General features: G+C 44.4%; 1 protein-coding gene across 1 annotated transcript in view; it reads right to left on the reverse strand.

Annotated features, from left to right (window-relative positions):
• TBC1D20 (TBC1 domain family member 20) overlaps positions 1 to 19,024 on the reverse strand; it is a 35,765-nt gene extending 16,741 nt beyond the window's left edge. Inside the window, exons 1-3 of the mRNA XM_087928807.1 lie at positions 18,889 to 19,024; positions 5,499 to 5,684; positions 1,069 to 1,149 (exon numbers count right to left, since the gene is read on the reverse strand). Coding sequence (XP_087784933.1) covers positions 1,069 to 1,149; positions 5,499 to 5,684; positions 18,889 to 18,934 — 313 coding nt within the window. The 5' untranslated portion in view covers positions 18,935 to 19,024. The remainder of the gene's footprint in view (positions 1 to 1,068; positions 1,150 to 5,498; positions 5,685 to 18,888) is intronic.
• Positions 19,025 to 20,221: the final 1,197 nt, after the last annotated feature.

Here is a 20,221-nt window from a genome sequence, read left to right on the forward strand (position 1 = left end):
AGCTGCTCTTCTTCCCCGCTGATCTCCGATTACGAAGGCAGCTGATAACTGTCCCTGGCCCCATCTCTGCCTCTGCCACAGAGCCCGTCCGAGCCTTTCCCAGACTCCAGGACTGGCCCAGGTTCCTCTCCAACCTCATCACTGTCCGAGTCTGCCACCAGTTCCGCTGGCAGGCCACAACGACTTCCTTGCCCCAGTTGTGAAGTGAATCATCGCCTTTGTTAATTGAGTCACACGGTTGTTAAGTGAATCTGGCTTCCCGTGGACTTGGCTTGCTGGAAGGTTGCAAAGGAGATCGCGTGACCCCGGTACACTGCAACTGTCATAAGTATGAGTCAGCTGCCAAGCGTCTGAATTGTGATCACCTGGCTTGGGCACGCTCCTATGGTCGTTAGTGTGAAAAACGGTCATAAGCCCCTTTTTTTTCCAGTGCCTTGTAATTTCAAACGGTCACTACATGAATTGTTGTAAGTCAAAGACTCCCTGTATTCCTTCAGCATCTCCTTGAGGAAAACTGCAGCAAATGAATCTGTTTTCAAGTCGTTTAAGGGGCGTGCGTAAGTGGACAATTGTGCCTACTGTCCGGTGGTGGGATTCCATTTTTTTTTACTACCGGTTCTGTGGGCGTGGTTTGGTGGGTGTGGCTTGGTGGGCGTGGCAGGGGAAGGATATACTGTAAAATCCCCCTTCCCTCCCCACCCCACTAGCCTGCTTTCCAGCTCCGTTCTCCTGTGCAGGGCAACCAAAGGAGACCCAGCCGATCAGCTGGGACTCAATGGGAGGCAGAGAAGAGATGGGGTTGGTGGGGCCAGTCAGAGGTGGGATTGGCCGGTTCTCCGAACCACTCAAAATGTCCGCTACCGGTTCTCCAGAACCGGCCAGAACCTGCTGAATAGCACCTGTCCTATTGCCCCCATGTATTCGTACCTATTTCCTCTACTCTTACTCGTGTTTCTATCCCTACCTATTACCTTGTAAGCGATTGACAAATGAATAAAATAAAATAAAATTTTGCAGGAGAGTCCAGAATTTGTCACGGTCAGGAAAAGGATCGACCGATCACCGTACCTGGCGGGAAACGTCGGAGGGAACGTCTTACATCCAGCAGGACTTGCTGATAATCCTTGCTGTTTTCCCGAAGTTCTTCCTCTAAACGGAACAGCGAAGAATATCATAGTTAATTGTAATTACTTAATTAATTGTAATTAAAGACAGACCAGGAAACTGAGGAAATGTGCCGTTAAACCATTGACGATTTTCAGCCAGGCTTGCTTTGTGCTCTGACATCTCTTAAAAAAGATGGTTAAGGAGGCTCAGGGAGACAGGGAGTCTCGCTTTGCAACTAACCAACATCATGAAAAGTCCTCGACCTGCAACAGTTCATTTAATGACCGTTCAAAGTTACATCATCGTTGGAGAAAAGTGACCGATGACCGTTTTTCACCCTTACAACCATTGCAGCATCCCCAGCGTCACGAGATCAAAATTCACAAGACCCTTGGCAATGGGTTCACATATTACGACGGTTGCAGTGTCATGGCGTCACGTGCAAGGGTGGGATTCTACCGGTTCTGACCGGTTCTATAGAACCGGTTGTTAGGATTCTGCCAAGTTTGGAGAACCGGCAAATCGTACCACTGGCTGGCCCTGCCACTCCCCGCCCCGCCCCGCCCACTCACTGCTTACCTGGCATGCGCGCCATCCAACTTGCCTGCGTTAGCCTAATTTTTGGCAAGTTGCTATTTTTCCTTTTTTTTCCTGACCATCATCTGACTATCAGCTGTGCCGGAGATTTAGATTAGCTAGAAAGCAGGAAACCGTTGGATTTCTTCCTTTCTAGCTAATCTAAAAGCAGAGCCGAACCTTCCTACCTTCTATTTTTCAGTGCAGACTCAGGTAGTAGATTGCAGAAAGATAGATCTCTGAGTGAATCTGTGATTCTGGGAGCAACTCAATCTGCCTGCCTGGGAGTAAAAATTGCTCTTTTTTTAATAAAAAAATTCAATTTTTACATAATGGTGTGTTAATTTTGTGAGTTTGCTTGCAAGCAAATTTTATGTGAGAGACCCAGGTAGCAGATTGCAGAAAGATAGATCTCTGAGTGAATCTGTGATTCTGGGAGCAACTCAATCTGCCTGCCTGCCTGCTTTGCCTTTGGGGTAAAAGTTGCTCTTTTTTATAAAAAATTCAATTATTTACATATTTACAATATTTACATACAAGCCACGCCCAGTCAGTCATGTGACCAAGCCACACCCAGTCAGCAAGCCATGCCCACCCAGACGCATGACCACCAAGCCACACCCACAAATTAGGCCACGCCCACGCACCCCTTTTGTGACACGCAAAGTCAGTGTGGAAGCCTGATTCACTTAACAACGGTGTTACTAACTTAACAACTGGAGTGGTTCACTTAACAACTATGGCAAGAAATGTCTTTAAATGGGGCAAAACTCCCTTAACAAATGGCTCACTGAGCAACATAAATGTTGGGCTCAGTCGTGGTCGTAAATTGAGATTACCTGTAGTTCTTGACTTATTACCACAATGGAGCCCAAGCTTTCTCTTGCTCAATGAGACATCTGACCCATTTTACGACCTTTCTGGCTACCGTTGTTAAGTACAGCACTGCTGTTAAGTTAGTTAACACCCGTTGTTAAGTGAATCGGGCCTCCCCCACTGACTTTGCTCATCACAAAAGCGGATCATGCGACGCCAGGACACTGCAAGCGTTGTAAGTATGAACCAGTTGCCAAGGGTCTGAATGGAAATCATGTGACCACACGGATGCTGGAACAGTCATAAATAGGAAAAATGGTCATAAATTAGTTTTTTTCAGTACCGTTGTAACTCTGAAGGGTCGCTAAATGAACCATTATAAGTTGAGGATTACCTGTGCATTAATCAGCTCTCCCCCTACGATCTCTGCAAAGCACAGCTTTGCCTTCACTGGAAAAATAAAATATGTACCATGATTAAACCATCTATCATGGTTACTTATCACTGCCATCTGTACAGCTGAAAGCGATGAAAGCTGTCATGAGAGTCTGGATTTTTAAAATGCTTTAACATCCTAGAGATAGCTGGATTTGTTTTTTCCAGGATAACCAATTTAGGGGGCATCGAACTTCCAAACATTAGGGGCGCTCAAAGGTTGTGACAGGCCTTGGGAATTGTTAAGATCTTTTGCTTACTTGCAATATAATTTAAATGTCCTTGGGAAGGAACGACATAAATATCATAACTTTTTAACATTTTGTTTGTTCCAAACTTATTAGGGGAGTCAAATTATAAAAAAAAACCAACTCACAACCAGCAACCAAGAGTTTCAATAGAAGAGAATAAATGTAGCTCAGGGTTGAATTGTGGGGTCCTTGGGGCCTGGTTGTTTTCTCGCAGACGTTTCATGACCAAACTAGATAATATTTTCAGGGTTAGAAGGGAGTGGTGTTTTTTTTTTTTTAACTGTTTCCTTATAGACCAGTGCCATGATGTGACATGCACAGCCATTTGTGCGGGCACGCAAGCTCCCAGCTGATTTTCGGCCCGTTTGAGGCCTTTTTTTGCCTTCCTGGGGACTTGAGGGAAGCCTCTGCGGCCTTTGGAAGCCAAAAAAATGGGGCCGTTATGGGAAGTGCCAAAACCGCCCTGCTTTTCGACCTCCAAAGGCTTCCTTTGAGCCTCCAAAGGCTTCCTTTGAGCCTCCGAGAGGGCGAAAAAGGCCTCAAAGAGGCCGAAAATCAGCTGGGAAGCGTGCGCATGTGCAGTGCAGATAAGGGGTGCGTGTGCGTGTTGCACACGCGCACGGAGGATGGGTGCATTGCATTGTGGGTGTCGGCACGTGCATGCGTGCGCGCTTTCGGCACACCACACCCAAAAGCTTCACCATCACCGGACTAGTGCCTTGCTGCGGGAGAGTTCTTGGTGGTTCCTTGAATAAGTTGTCGTCCGTGGTGGGTTTCAAATAATCCTACCACCGGTTTGCTGAAAATGTGAGCGCACGCAAGCGCGCATGGCTTCCACGCACGCGTGCGCGGCTTCCTGAGGCGCGAATCAGCTGAGCTAAAAAAAAAAAAAAACCAAGGGAATTTAGGACAGGAAAGGGCGGGGTCAAATGGGTGGGGCCATCCAGAAGTGATATGGGCTGGTTCTCCAAACTACTCAAAATTTACAACTACCGGTTTGCCTGTCGCGGTCTGAACTGGCTGAATGGCACTTCTGGTTGTTGTGGACTTGTTAGCTTGTTTGTCTAAATGGGTAGTTTTGTAAGCATCCCCTGTAGTAAGTACTGATGATGTAATCTAGTTGGGTAATTCAAAGTCTATAAGAGAACAATGTTCAGAGAGCACCAAGGACCCCACAGTCTTTATCTTCCTCCTCCTCCTCCTCCTCTTCCTCCTCCCCCTACAAACCACATTTCTATTAGGCGTCCAGAAATTATCCAGGGTAATCAATCACTCCGAGACAAGTATAAGCTCCAATTGATCGATTAGAACATCTCTGGTACGCCTATGGAATTTCCCAAATTGAAAGTCGTTTTTACCTAGAGTTTTCACAAAATCCACTTTCCCTTCTCCCACTTCTTGCACTTCATCAATCACCGGAACCAATTCACTGCGGCTGGAATTTTTTTTAATGCGACCTACGAAATAACCTTGAATTTTCCAACGCTTCCACCCGGCTTTCATTCCTTCACAATTCTTGGAAGCTGAATCTCAGAGCTGACGGTTCCCTTCTATCAGTGTTGATGTTGTCTAGTTGGGTAATGAAATATTTGCAAGGAACAGCCAAGCTCACAGCGCACCGAGGAGCCCCACCAGACCTTCTCCTCCTCTTCCTCCCAAATCCCACTCTCTTCTATATGATACTGCAAGAAAACAGCCAAGCTCAGACAGCAGCAAGGATCCCACTGTCCTTGTCCTCTTCTTGCTCCCCACTCCCTTCTAGCACTGATGATGTTACCTAGTTGGGTCTTGAAATGTCTACAAGAAAAAAAAGCCAGCTCTGACAGCACCAAAGACTCCACAATCCTCCTCCTCTTTCTTCCCTCTGCAAAGCTCACTGATGCTCTTGCCTAGTTGGGTCCTGAAACGTTGTTTTCAAGAAAACAACCAAGCTTAGAGAGCACCAAGGACTTGATAGTCCTCCTCCTTCTTCTTCTTCTGTCCACAATCCCCACTCCCTTCTAGCACTGATGAGGTTCCCCAGCCAGGTAATAAAATGTCTGCAAGAAAACGACCCAGCTCAGACAGCGTCAAAGATTCCGCAATTCTCCTGCTCCTCGTTTCTCTGCAGACTTCACTCCCTTCTAGGACTGATGATGTTACTTAGTCGGGTAATAAAATGTCTGCAAGAAAGCAACCCAACTCAGAGAGCATCAAGACCCCCCCCCCCCCACAATTAAGGGCTGGAATGTTCTGGGGGCAGAGGGGCTTGCACCCCCAGCCCTACGCTCCAAGGCTCGGCGAGTGGTCAGAACCGGGGGGGCGGGGCTTCACCTGGGGCAGGCAGCAAGTCGTCCGTGTTCACGTTGAGAAGTCTGGGCCAGACTTTGCAGCGAATCTCGTCCATGAGAAGGCCTCCTTCGCTGATAGCCATGCGCCGAAGCGGAGCAATGTCCACCGGCTCATTGTTTAACACTTGGTAGATCTCGGCTAGCTTCCTCTTCTGCTTGGCGTCCGAGTCTGAAAGAGACAGAAACCGACATCCGTCAAGGGCCGCTTCTCCCCACCAACCAGAACTGGCCTCAAGCCAGTCTGGCCTAGTGGTTAAGGTTCCGGCCTAGAAGCCAGAAAGTGGTGAGTTCTAGCCAACACCTTAGACACGGAAGCCAGCTGGGTGACTTTGGGTCAATCGCCAGGAGACGGTGAGTTCTAGTTCTGCCTTAAGGCACGGAAGCCAGGTGGGTGACTTTGGGCCAATCGCCAGGTAAGTTCTAGTCCTGTCTTAGGAATGAAAGCTGACTTTGGGCCAATCACCAGGAGACTGGGAGTTCTAGTTCTACCTTAGGGATGAAATCTGGAGGGTGACTTTCGGTCAATGACTAAGAGACAATGAGTTCTAGTTCTACCTTAGGCGTGAAAGCCAGCTAGGTGACTTTGGCCTACTCATTCTCTCTCAGCCCAACCCATCACAGGGTTGTTATGGGGAAAGCAGGAGGGAGGAGCATTAGGCCTGTTGGCCACCTGGAGTTCGTTATAAAGTAATAAAGGTGGGATAAAAATCGAATAAGAAACTCAGGATCAAAGCCCGAGAAGGGAAGTCCAACAGACATCAGTCTAGCCAGCTGAACCAGGATTTTCAAATGAAGTTGTTAGGAATGTAAGTCACCTAACAGTTGGGTTGGGATATATATAAACCAGGATAGACAATTTAATACTGTCTCTTTAAGGGAATGCTAAACTTGTAATGGGGTGTGGCTCCTCAAACGGCCATAAGGTGGAGCCAGAAACCTGGGTTGTATAGTCCTGTTGTTGATAGTTGCTAGTTGGTGGATGCTCTGATGTTTCCTGTTTCCTGAATATTTCCCTATTGACCGTTGCTGATCATACCATGTTTCTCACAAAATAAGGCCGGGTCTTTTTTTTTTTTTTTGAGCCCCAAAAAAACGGCTAGGCCATCATTTCAGGGGTGACTTAATCCCCCCCCCTTGCATCCTCGCCTAGAGCGCCTGCGGGCAGCTATGCCTCGCCACCAGCCACTCCTAACGGGCGATCGTGGTGGAGTGCGGAGAGCTCCCTACTCCCATCACGCACCTTTGCTGCACACCGGAGACCTTGGTGCCCACCGCTGTTGCTTTCCCTTCTGCCCGTTCCGCCGCCGTGTTTGGAGCTGCCGCTTCCGTGTTTGGGGCACCGCCGCCGTGTTTGGAGCTGTCGCTTCCATGTTTGGAGCACCGTTGCTATTTGGAGCACTGCCACCGCTCCAAACACACTCCAAATGCGGCGGCGGTGCTCCAAACACAGAAGCGGCAGCTCCAAATGCAGCGGCGGTGCTCCAAACGCAGAAGCGGCAGCTCCGAACGTGGCACCGGTGCTCCAAACGCAGAAGCGGCAGCTCCAAATGCGGCGGTGGTGCTCCAAACGCAGAAGTGGCAGCTCCAAATGCAGCGGCGGTGCTCCAAATGCAGAAGCAGCAGCTCCAAACGTGGCACCGGTGCTCCAAACGCAGAAGCGGCAGCTCCAAATGCGGTGGTGGTGCTCCAAACGCAGAAGCGGCAGCTCCAAACGCGACACCAGTGCTCCAAACGGCGGTGCTCCAAATGCGCTCCAAACAGCGGTGATGCTTCAAACGCAGATGTGGCAGCTCCAAACGCAGCGGCGGCATGGGCAGAAGGGGAAAGCAACAGTGGCGGGTGCCGAAGGTCTTGCGTTTGCAGCAAAGGTGCTTGGTGGGAGTAGGGAGCTCTCTGCGCTCGCCATGATTACCTGTTAGGAGCGACTGGTGGTGAGGCATGGCTGCCTGTGGGCACTCCTATCGGCAAGTCTGCTCCACCCTTTCCCCCATTTCACATGTTTTAAAATAGGCCTAAATTTGGGGGGAGGGGCTTAATTTCATCTTATGCCTATGAAACATGCTGGGTCTTCCTATTGTGTGTGGGGGGTGCGTATTGTTGGAGAAACACGGTAGTTCTTCTTGGATTTGATGTAAGTCTATTACTGAACTATTTATGACACTAGACTTTGTTTTTTTTTTATTATCCCTGGACTGAATACTGACTGCCTTAACCGTGTATGACTTGGACTGCTTGTTGGACTTTGCTTAACCATTTACTGGAAGTAAAAACCTACACGTTACTATAGAGTGTACCTGTGTGCTGGTTGTGTTATTCCTCACCACTCTCACTACATCTCCCTGTGTGCACTCATTCTCCTAACTGGGAATTACCTCAACAAAAGTCACACCCTTGCTTCCTAACCTGAAAACATTCTCACTTCAAGGCTGTTTTAAAAAAGATAGCACCCACCTTTACAAAAAACAAACCCACAGATTTAAATTGAAAGATAAAGGAGCAAAGAAATATTGATGTGTAAAAAGCACCCAATGTGCCTAGAAATTTTGCATTTACATCACGTCTGCCCTACATTCTGATCAAAGCCAGGAAAAAGTTGGTCATCCTCACTTATTTATTTCACAGGCCTTATTATCATCGGGAAAAGGAAGAAACTATATTACTGTTGGGGGAAAAATAATGCAATCACCTCAGAACAGGTGAGTCCAGAACATAGTAGCACAACCTGTTTGTATTTAAAGCCCTCTTTCATAATACACCTCTTACCTAATTGAGTATCTGATGTGCAGTTTTAGAATTCATACTCAAATAATCCGATCGGGAGGGTTTAATCTGGTGAAGCTCTTGTCTTTTGGCTTGGATTTAATACATCCTATTGACCTCAATGATCTGAATTCTTGGTCTTTAAAAAAGGATTTCGGAATAGGTAACATAACAACCTGTTCAGCTGCATGTGGCACATTTCATAAGTTCTAAATTTCGCAAGCTTTAAAGAATATAACACCAACATATATCAGGATACCTGACCCAAATACTTTTCAGAATTAGTAGGCCAAACCAAGAGGGGGAATGCAAACTGTAAAAGGGCAAATACTGACGCTAAAATGGTTGTATGGAGTTATATGAACTACCGTAGAATACATCTTCCTTTTTTATATAAATTTATTTTCTCTTTTACTGTGTTAAGCACCAAATTTTAAGGAGAAAAAAAAAAACCATTATAACTTATGACTTCGGTTACTAAACGAATGGTTGTAACTTCGGCCCTTGTAATTTCAGTCACTAAACGAATGGTTGTAAGTTGAGGACTAGCTGTAATGGCAAGGCAGTGGGAGCAAAGGGCTGGCTTAGATCCCAAAATTGATTTTGCCCTCTTCTTCTTTTTTTTTTTGTCTATTTGTTCCCTCCAAATTGAACTGAGCTTTCCTTCTCAACTCTTAAAATGGATTCTTTACATTCGATTTCTCCAATCTCAGCCGGAAAAATGAGAGGATTTATTTGCTTGGCTAGCAAAGCAAGGTAAGGAACAATAATCGGCTTTATTGCCCTTGATATTAAAAACAAAAAACAAAACAGAACCAGATTTCCACTATCGGGAGTCCACCATTTCATTTAGTGACTGTTCAAAGTTACAACGGCACTGAAGAATGGGACTTAGGACTATTGTTCGGAGTTACGTCCTTTGCAGCATCCCCATGGTGACGTGACCAAAATGTAAACGTTTTGGCAACTGATTCGTATTTATGACGGATTGCAGTGTCCCCGGGGTCTTGCTCTCCCGCTTTTGCAACCTAAAGTCAATGAGGAAGCCACTTAACAACCGTAGGACTAACGTAACAACTGCGGGGATTCACTTAACAACTGTAGCAAGAAAGGTCACGAAATGGAGCGAAATCCAATTAAGAAACGCCTGACTTAGCAACAGAAATTTGGGGCTTGACTGTGGTCGTAAGTCTGTAGAACCAAGCCAGTTTTTCTGCAGGGACACAGTAAAGGAAAGAAAGTTATTTTTTGTCTCTAACATCAAAGCAAAGATGCTCTTTCCAAATACGGGGTGTCTTCGAAGCATAGGCAATTAAAATAAAAGAGAAAACTGAGATGCAAATATAATGATGGCTAGTTAAAAGCATTCAACCTTAAAAGTATGCATTTTAAAAAGAAGAATTCCCCCGAGGAGGAGGTGCATGCGAAAGTATCAGCCTCTGCCATTTGAATAAAAGATGCAATAGGAAATATTATTTATTTATTAGAGAATAGAATAGAATAGAATAGAATAGAATTCTTTATTGGCCAAGTGTGACTGGACACACAAGGAATCTGTCTTGGTGTAAATACTCTCAGTATACATAAAAGAAAAGATATTTTTTAAGAATCAAGAATCGTAACGTACAACACTTAATGATAGTCATAGGGTACAATCAGCAATCAAATTATCTTGCCTTTTGATGAGTAACTCAATGTCAGCTGTGGAAGCCATATTAGCACCAGTTGTTTCCACACTGCCACATTCTTTTTTTTATATAATTTTATTTTTATTTTTTAATAACAAGATAAACATAAACATACATAACAAGATAAACATAAACATACCACAAAAAACATAAAAATATCCTTCTTCACTGCCACATTCTTGAGCCTGGGGAAATGGGAGGGGGGAATTCCTTGGAGCGTATGTGGTTAGACATAATAGCATTTTTCTTCTAAGTCAAGGTCATGTTATTTCTGCACCTGGGTGAGAAGACGTCTCAAGTCGGGACGGAGGGTGATTGGGGCATGTGATGCCATGAGGGGAACAGGGGGTGGATTTGTAATTTCTTACTTATTGCAAGGAAACCCGCAACTTTCAGATGCGGGATTTCCCAGATGTGCCAGTTTACTACTCAAATAAAAAGAACCTTGGAGAGGACGAGGTCTGGATCGGAGTTATTTGTTGGAGTTGAATTGAGCCCTGAATTTTTGTTGCTAAGTGAGAGATGTGTTAAGCTACGAGGCAAGAAGATCCTTAGATAGGGAAGAAATCACTTGATATACAGTTCAAAAATATTAGGTTTGGAACCTGTTCTTCAGCTGGGAAGCATCATTTGTGTTGAGGGCCCCTGGGTGCTCTCTGAACTTGGTGATCTTCTTGCAGACGTTTCATGAGCCAACTAGGTTACATCATCAGTGCTAGAAGGGAGTGGGGTTTGCTCTGTTTATATTCTCGTGGCTTGGCCTTTCAGTACAGGCAGTCCTTGACTTACGACTAGATTACAACATCAGTGAACCGTCATTTCTGTTGCATAGCGAGACGTTTTTGTTAAGTGAATTTTGTCCCGTTTTCTAACCTTTCTTGTCACAGTTGTGAAGTGAATCACTGTTGTTAAGTGAATCTGGCTTCCCCACTGACTTTGCTTGTCAGAAGGTCGCAAATCACCTTGAGACGGTGCAACCGTCAAAAGTACATGCCAGTTGCCGAGCCTCTGAATTTTGATCATGTGACCGCGGGGATGTTGCAACGGTGTGCAACCTTTTTCACAATGCGTGAAAAATGGTCATAAATCCCCTTTTTCAGGGCCGCTGTTACTTGGAACATCATTAAATGAACTGTTGTATGTCAACAGTTCTTTATCACATTTAGAGGCCGCCCATATGTACTCTATTCTCCAAATTTTTTATTTCAGCTTGACAGTTGATTGTCACCACAAAAACTCTAGCCAGTTGTTCCTTTGCCAAGAACTGTGGATGTAGTTACAGGTAATGCTCCACTCACAATCATTCATTGATCAGCCGTTCTAAGTTACGACAGCACTGAAAAAAAAAAAAGTTGTTTACAAAAGGCAGCCCTTGCATTTAACACCCATCTAAGCACCCTAGAGTCACATGATCAAAATTTGGGCACTTGGCAGATGGCATGGATTGACGTCAGGTGCTCCATCCCGGGTGATGGGATTGCGACCTTCCCAACAGAGTTCTGACAAGCAAACGAAGCTGGATTCTTTTAAGGACCACATGAAGCGCTTAACGGCCAGGTGGATTTTTCTGAATGACTGTAATTAACAGCCCTGGCAAAAAAGGTTGTAAAATTGGCTGTGTTTCTGTAAAATTGGCTGTGATTCATTTAACAGCCAGCTTGCTTAGCAACAGTAATTCTGGTCCCAATTGTGTCCATTAAGCCGAGAAATATCTGTATTTTCTTGGCATATGAAGGAACAGGTGACTTGTGAGAATCAACCCATCCTCTGAGGATTACACAGACCGAAGTGGCTGCTGAACACACACAAACACATGGAAGTTTACTCCTTTATTCTATTTCCAGCAAAGGCCCAACATCTAAAAATGCAAAACAAAACAGCAAAAATCCTGCCGAAATGCAAAACTCCTGACATTATGCTGATTTCAGCTTATGCTGAGGAAGCGCTAACTGATTTATACAATGGGATGATGGGCTCCTCACCTTCCTTTCCTGCCAAATTGCTGGAGGGTCTGAAGAGCAGAAAGGAAACGCCCCTCCCTTGGCGTTTATCTGCAGGAGGCAATGCCCGTTCTGTGATGATCCAGGGTGGGATGCAAAAAGCAATGGAGTCACAAAAACAGGTGAAGTCCCTTTAATTCCTTCAAGTTGGCTTCAAAGCTCCAAATATCCTCGACTGGAGACAAAAAAAAACAAAACAAAAAACCTCCCCCACAAGCAGTTGCAAAAAGGAGGAAATGCCGTTTAAACTAAAAATACCTATGAATTATAACTAGGAAAAAACAACACAAGCCATGCACTGAAGCGATTAAGGGAACCAGGCAAGATAAGGGCTCGAAGACGTCCACAGATATTGGAACACACACTGGGAAGGACGCCAAACTCAGGTAAGAACGGACAGACTAGAAATATTTTCACGCTTTGTTTCCAGAACTGGCTCATACGCAGTTCTCTCAGCTGCAGCCCATGAAGGGGATCAAGGCCCTTTCCTCCCCGTAGACCACTCCATTCACGTTTCTCCCTTATCCTCTCCTCCCTGTGTGCCCTAGGATGGAGAGGGGATGGGCCTGGGTCCTCCTCTGACTGCCCAGCCAGCCTATGCCCTTCCCCAGCCTCCGAAGCCACACTGCTACTCCTTGTCCGCTGTTCCTCCTCTCCCTGGAGTCAGTCTCCAACAGGGGGATCACACTTTCTTTCCCCAAATATTACCTTGGCGGAAAGCTGTGGATTGGATTTCTCTCCCTTTAAGTATGGCAGGACCAGCAAAAATAAAGGGTCACATACTGTATGTAGAAGATTTAATAGGAAATTAGGGAAAATAGGAGTGTTAGGTATGTGTGCTGCCTTGAGGGTTTTTTTCCAACACACACACACACACACACACCAACATCCATCCATATCCATATATCTCTGAGGGTGGAGGTTGTTAGGAATAACAAGGTTACCTAACGTAGTTTGGGTAAAATAATATATATAAACTATGATAGTAAGTTTAAGTGTGTGTCACTTTAAACTGCAAAGCATGTAATTTTGGGTGCGGTTGTGAAACCGCCATAAGAGGGAGCAAGAGAACCTGCTGGATTGCTGACGATTGCTGGTTTTGATGGATTGATGGTTTGCTAACTGCGTGTTTCCCTACTGCTGAGTTGCTGAATGTCGAAGGAAGAAAGGAGGTTTGATTTCTTCATATCTCTACTGCGAGGAGATATATTACTGGACTGATATTTGTAAGTTTACTGACCTCTCTTTTTCGACACTGGACTTTGCAACTGAATAATCCCCGGATGGACTGAATTAGTGAATGATATATGGGCTGTTTTGACTATGCTAAAACTCTTGCTGGAATAAACTATTTAACTAGCACAGTGTATCTGTTTTACTGAGTGTAAGCTACAAAAACGTTTATCTCACATATTTTGCCTGCCTGCCTGACTGCCGTGCAGATTCTGCTAGGGTGTATCCCTAACAGAAGTTGTTTGTGGGTTGGTTTCCAAACATTTCGTTAACAGGTCTAGATAACATCTCTCTATTTCTACCTACCTACATACCAACCTGTAATACTTGACTTACAACAGCTTGTTTATTGGCTGTTGGAAGTTACACCAGCACTGAAAAAGTGACTTATAACCATTTTTCACGCTTACGACCACTGCTGCATTCCCCCATGGTTACGTGATCAAAACTCAGCCAGTCATTTAACAAAGTGAGTAATAGAAATGTGGGGCTCAATTGTTGGTTGTAAGATGAGGAAACTCTGCCCCCCGCCACCAAACACACACACAAACACGTATGTATGTATAAAATACACACACACAAACATAAAAACAATAAAACACACAAAATCAATAAAAGGTAGAAAGAATAACCACAATAAGAAAATAAAAAAGTTTGCATAGTGGATGTGACAGTACAGGGAAGCGGCAGAAAAGAAAAGAACAGGAGGAAATCACAAAGTATATATTAAATGCATGGGTATGTGTGCATGGGTATCTGTACATGTGTAAACACAGACGCATACACATAAATATATACAACAGTATATGTATGTATGTATGTATGTATGTATATGTATATGTATATGTATATGTGTTATGACTCCCCTTCAAAATTCCAACGAACAAAACAGAAAGCAGCCGTTTCAAAATTAAATCCAACGGAAAGAAGTCTTACAAGATAACGGCTGGCAGAAACCTCACAGCATAAATCTTTACTCTGTCCAGCAAACCAGTCCTGGCAATAAATCTCCAGTCTCAGAGCTTCTTGTTGTAACGTCCTCACTCAAATAAGTCACTTTGTTCCTGGCAAAATGTACCAGCCCAGCTGTGTCCTTTTATACTCATTGAGGCAAGGTGCTAATTTACTGACTCGCCCTCCTCCTTCGTCCCAGCTGATTTTGCCTTCTCAAACGACTTCTGTTCCTTACATTTAACTACAAATTTTCCAAGTTCTCATCTCCACTAGAAGACTCTCTCAAAACTTCCCTGTCAGCCATTCCCGGCTGTTGATCAGATAAGGAACCAGAGGAGGTCAAAGGTCCTGACAATTCTAATACATCAGGTCTGTCGTCCTTTGTCACGTCCATCTCCTCATCCTGGTTATCAGTCCAATCACTGATCCATGCCGGCTCATATTTTTCTCCCATGTCCTCCTCACTTGAACTCATATCAGTCACAGGAGCTGAATCCAAGCCTGGAGCCACAACATATATGTATATGTATATGTATATGTATACATGCTATAGCACCCCCAAAAATCCCCACAGAATCCATCATACGTGCAGTAGAATCCAGCCTAACTAATTTAAATACAGATGAAGCTGATAGAATAAGACACCAAGTTACTAACATCCTGTGCACAAGCAAACCACCCAAAAGCAACTTGCACAAAGAACTAAAAGCGCTGCAAGCCCTAAAAAAGGACAGCAGCACAATCATACTTCCAGCAGACAAAGGGAATGCCACAGTAGTAATGGATAGAAAAGACTACGAAACAAAATTGACAGACCTACTCCAAGACTCCACATACAAATCCATAAACATGGACCCAACCACATATCTGGAAAAATTAACCAAGAAGAAAATTATAACCAGCCACATGAGCAAAGAGATCCAACAGACGATCATCCCAAGAGAAAAATCTTCCAGATGCCCCAAACTATACGGCCTTCCAAAAATACACAAAGAAGGCATAGCTCTCAGACCCATAGTCAGCTCCAGAGGAGCACCACTACAAAACCTAGCTAAACACTTAGCAAAACAGCTACAGCCCCATGCTGAAACAGCAGCTACACGTGGAACAAGAAGATCTGCTTGTAAGTTTCAACGTGGTTTCACTATTCACTCAAGTCCCGATAAAAGAAACTCTTGAAATCATCAAAAATAAATAGCAACCAGCTAAACACCTCATGGAACTAACAGAACACTGCTTAACCAACACTTATTTCATATACAAAGGACAAAGATACAAGCAAATTGAAGGAGCCCCTGTGGGATCACCACTGTCACCCGTCATTGCAAACCTGTTCATGGAAGAATTCGAATCCAGAGCCCTGGCTAATGCCACCCAGAAACGCAAACTATGGTTAAGATACATCGATGACACATTTGTGATTTGGCCCCATGGAAAAGAAAACCTAAACAATTTCCTAACACACCTAAACAGCACGCACCCCAAAATCAAGTTCACCATGGAAACGGAAACAAACAACTACCATTCCTAGATGTACTAATCTACAAAAAAACAGAAGGCACACTAGGACACACAATATACCAGAAGAAAACACACACTAACCGCTACCTCAACGCCCAATTCCACCACCACCCAGCACAGATAAACTCCATGGCCAAAACACTACTTGCAGATAAGACACACATAAAGACTGAACTATGCACCCTGACTAAAGTACTGACAGCCAACGGCTTCCACAAAAGCAAAATCACCGGCTTGATCCACAAAAACACACTGACACATAATGGAGACCTAGAAGATGAACAGACCTATGGAACAGCTATCCTGCCCTACATAAGAGGTACTACAGACAAAATCAGTAAGATACTACACAGGCATCACATCAAGGCTGCCTTCAAAACAGACAGAAAAATAGCAGCCATCCTTAGAAACCCCAAAGATAAAATTGACCTGGAAAACCAAGGCATATATGAAGTCCCCTGTGCATCATGCCCGGCCACATACATTGGACAGACCAATAAGAAGAATAAGTACCCGCCTGGGTGAACACAAAAATGCAGTAAAAAAGCTGGAACACACTTCCTCACTAGTCCAACACATGAAAGTCACAGGTCATAGCACCGACTTCAATGGCACCAAAACCCTAGCCAGTATAAAAAACCCCAGCCACAGAATTATCAGAGAAGCCATAGAGATTGAAAAAAGACCAGAAAGCATGAATAGAAGAGATGATTCCACCAGACTGTCAATCATTTGGAAGCCTGCACTCACAAACAAAAATATCTCCACACCACTAGCCAGGCAAACACCTGGGCACAAACAGATCCCCCTGATACCTCCAGTTCAAACACACCCCAACCAGGCACCCAGATGAAACCTAGCTTCCTAACAAATGATAGCCGTCCATTTACTCGGAGCCAAGCTGCACTAAAAGCCTCCAATACAGGAAACACAATGTTGCCATCCAATCAAAAAATGCTACAAAACAGACAGAAGATATTAGAAACACCAATCAAGCAGAACACAGCAAACTCCAAGACCAATAAACACAGACCAAGACTCCCAAGCAATCAGGATGAAGAAAAAAAACATTCTGGCACAGCAGTAGGCTAGCCCCAAATTTAAAACAGAAATGGCTGTGAAAGTCTGACTCACAGATGAACACTATACAGAAGCCTGATGATGGCAGATGAGATTCTGCGGAAACGTTGCTACAACTTTAAAAGCACAACTACAATGACGTGTGAAAATACCTGAACAAAGCTGAATGCCATACATGTATGTTGTGATTGGAAGGATCGGTCCTGTTGGGAGTTTTGACTCTGATGACTGTTAGATCGTGGATTGATGTCAGAACCAGGAAACGTTAATCTGAAGGGCAAGCCAGTTAATTAGCACGTTGCCTTAATGGGTATAAAAGGACACAGCTGAGCTGGTGCTTTTCGCCAGAAACAAAATGACTATTTTGAATGAGGACGTTACATCAAAGAGCTCTCTGTTTGTTTGAATTTCGAAGGGGAGTCCTAACAGTTTCTGCCAGTCGTTATCTTGTTATTTCCTTCAGTTTGATTTGATTGTAAAACGGCTGCTTTATGTTTGTTCGTTTGAATTTCCAAGAGGAGACATAACACATGTAAGTACCCGCGAAAACTTGAGAAAACAGTATATACCGTATACACACACAGAGAGGTACATACATACACATAGTTCACCACTTATGAGCAGAATTGAGTCCAAAATTTCTACTGTTAAGTGAAACATTTAAATGAATTTTGCCTCATGTTACTACCTTTCTTGCCATGGTTGTAAAGTGAATCACTACAGTTGTTAACTGAGTGACACAGTTAAGTGAATCTGAATTCCCCATTGACTTTACTTGTCAGGTCGTAAAATGGGATCGCATGACCCTGGGATACTGCAACTGTCATAAATGCAAGTCAGTTGTCCAAGCGTCTGAATTTTGATCACATGACTGTGGGGATGCTGCCATGGCCGTAAGTGTGAAATATGGTCATAAGTCACTTTTATCAACGCCCTTGTAGCTTTGAATGGTCAGTAAATGAGCTGTTGTAAGACTATGTGTGTGTGTTACGTGTTATAAGTTGAGGACCATGGGTGTGTTACTACGTGATGTAAGTAGAGGACTATGAGTGTGTGTTATTATATGTTGTAAATTGAGGACGTGTGTTACTATGTGTTGTAAACTGAGGACTATGTGTGTGTTATACATGTTGTAAGTTGAGGACTGAGTGTTACTACATGTTGTAAGTTGAGGACTATGAGTGTGTTACATGTTGTAGGTTGACGTGTGTTACATGTGCTACTATGTGTTGTAAGTGGAGGACGTTACTATGTGTTATAAGTCAAGGACTACGTGTGTTACATGTAAGTTGAGGATAGGCATGTTATGTGTTGTAAATTGAGGATTGTGTGTTATACATGTTGTAAGCTGAGGACTGAGTGTTACTACATGTTGTAAGTTGAGGACAGTGTTACTAGATGTTGTAGGTTGAAGACGTGTGTTACGTGTTGTAAGTTGAGGTCTATGTCTGTTACTATGTGTTGTAAGTGGAGGATGTGTTACTACATGTAGTAAGTCAAGGACTGTGTGTTACTACATGTTGTAAGCTAATGTGTTACTACATGTTGTAAGTTGATGACTACATGTGTTACTATATGTTGAATATTGACTATGTGTGTTACTACATGTTGTAAATTGAGGAGTACGTGCAGATACACAAGCACACACACGATTATTTCTTTACAATAACTCAAGGCAGCCAATATCGGAAATGCCTTCCGCCTATTTTCACCACAACCCCAACCAGGCTGTGACCCTAACCTAACCCCGGACAGCCATATGTCCGAAATGGCTTACGGTCTCCTGCTAGAGCAGGGGGTTGGACTAGAAGACCTCCAAGGTCCCTTCCAGCTTATTCTATTCTAATTCTAATTTTAACCCAGGCGAGACGCTCGTCCAATTGTTCGCCTTGCCTGCCTGGGGGTGGCTCAAGGAGGGGCCAAACAAGTCCCTCATTGGCCGCCTCTGGGCAGTGCCGTCTCTTCTGATTGGCTGCCTCGGCCCCGTCAGAGGATAAGAAAGGCGGGGCCTCCGCGCGACCACGCCCCTTCCCTTTCCCTCACCGCAGCATCAACTTTTCCCTCAGAGGGAGAAGGCCTCGCGGGTCTCCCGAGATCGCCAACCGGCGGGCGGTCCAGCTCGGGCCCGCCTACATACCTCGCTCCGCGTTGTCATGCAGCTGTGGCGGCCTCGGCTGGGTCATGATCTCCGGCCACCGCAGAGGCTCATCCCGGCGGCCTGCCGGACTCCGTGTCTTCCTTTTCCCCCTGTCCACGCACACGGTCCCGCCTTCCGACTACGTAGGTGCCGCCTCCGCCAATCGCCTGCGGGGACGCGCCGCGGAGGCGTAAACAGCTGGGCGTACCTTTCCCGGGCGCATGCGCCAGCCCGCCCATCTCCTGTGATTGATAAAAGTCGGGGGGAAGAGGAGGACTTCTCGAGAGAGATAGAAAAAATGTAGAATGATGCGCAGCGCAAGCTTCAGGGATGAAACAGCAAGAAAACATAGAGGTAGAAATATAGACTCGATTTTCTGCTTAAGTTTGGATCATCTACAGATTGTTGTCCACTTAACCATTCGTTTAGTGACCATTTGAAGTTACAATGCACTGAAAAAGTGATTTATGACTGTTTTTCACTCTTATGACCTGTTGCAGCATCCCCATGGTCACCTGATCAAAATTCAAACACATAACATGCAACATATGCTTTGCAACTGGTTCATATTTATGATTGTTTCAATATCCCTGGATCATGTGATGCCCTTTTACAACTTTCTGACAAGCAAACTCAATTTAACAGCTGCAGTGATTCATTTAACAACTGCAAGAATGGTTGTAAAATGGGGCAAAATTCACGTAATAATTGTCTCACTTATCAACTGGAATTTGAGGCTCAATTGTGGTTATAAGTTGAAGATGACCCGCACTAGAAACAAGGACAATGCAGAACCCGATTTATATGCTGCCTTTTTATTCTGAAAGAAAATTCAAGGCACGTTAAAATGAAAACAGTCCTTCCAGATGTAAAGTGGCTGAGTGAATGTATCTGCAGAACAGGATGCTGAAAATAAAATATTTATGTATTACACTTGTTTATATTTCACTTTGCAGGAAAAAAATCCACCTCAAGCAACTTTCCAGCGATATAAATCAGTCCAAATAAGAATAAACACTATTTCGAAACACGAAATTACATTTTCTCGGCTGCCTGGAGTCACCTACATGCAAGCTGGGTAGTTAGATAAATTGGTTTAATAAAGAAATAAATAAAAATATTCCAAGATCCTTCTTTGAGAGGAGCGGGGGCGGGGAGAAGAGGAGGGATGGCAGTGGCTGGAGAAGTGTGTGCAGTTCTTTCATCTCCATGAGGAATAAACTGTTAGTTATAAACCATTGCAAGATTTTTAGTTGAGTGTGACCTTTGCAAGATAAGATCTGAACTGGGAAGGCCGATTAATATCTTTTTATTTATGCATAAGTAAAAGATA

The sequence above is a fragment of the Pseudonaja textilis genome, chromosome 3, assembly GCF_049901715.1.
Source record: "Pseudonaja textilis isolate UNSWEBS1 chromosome 3, rPseTex1.2, whole genome shotgun sequence".
NCBI classification, from domain to species: Eukaryota; Metazoa; Chordata; class Lepidosauria; order Squamata; family Elapidae; genus Pseudonaja; species Pseudonaja textilis.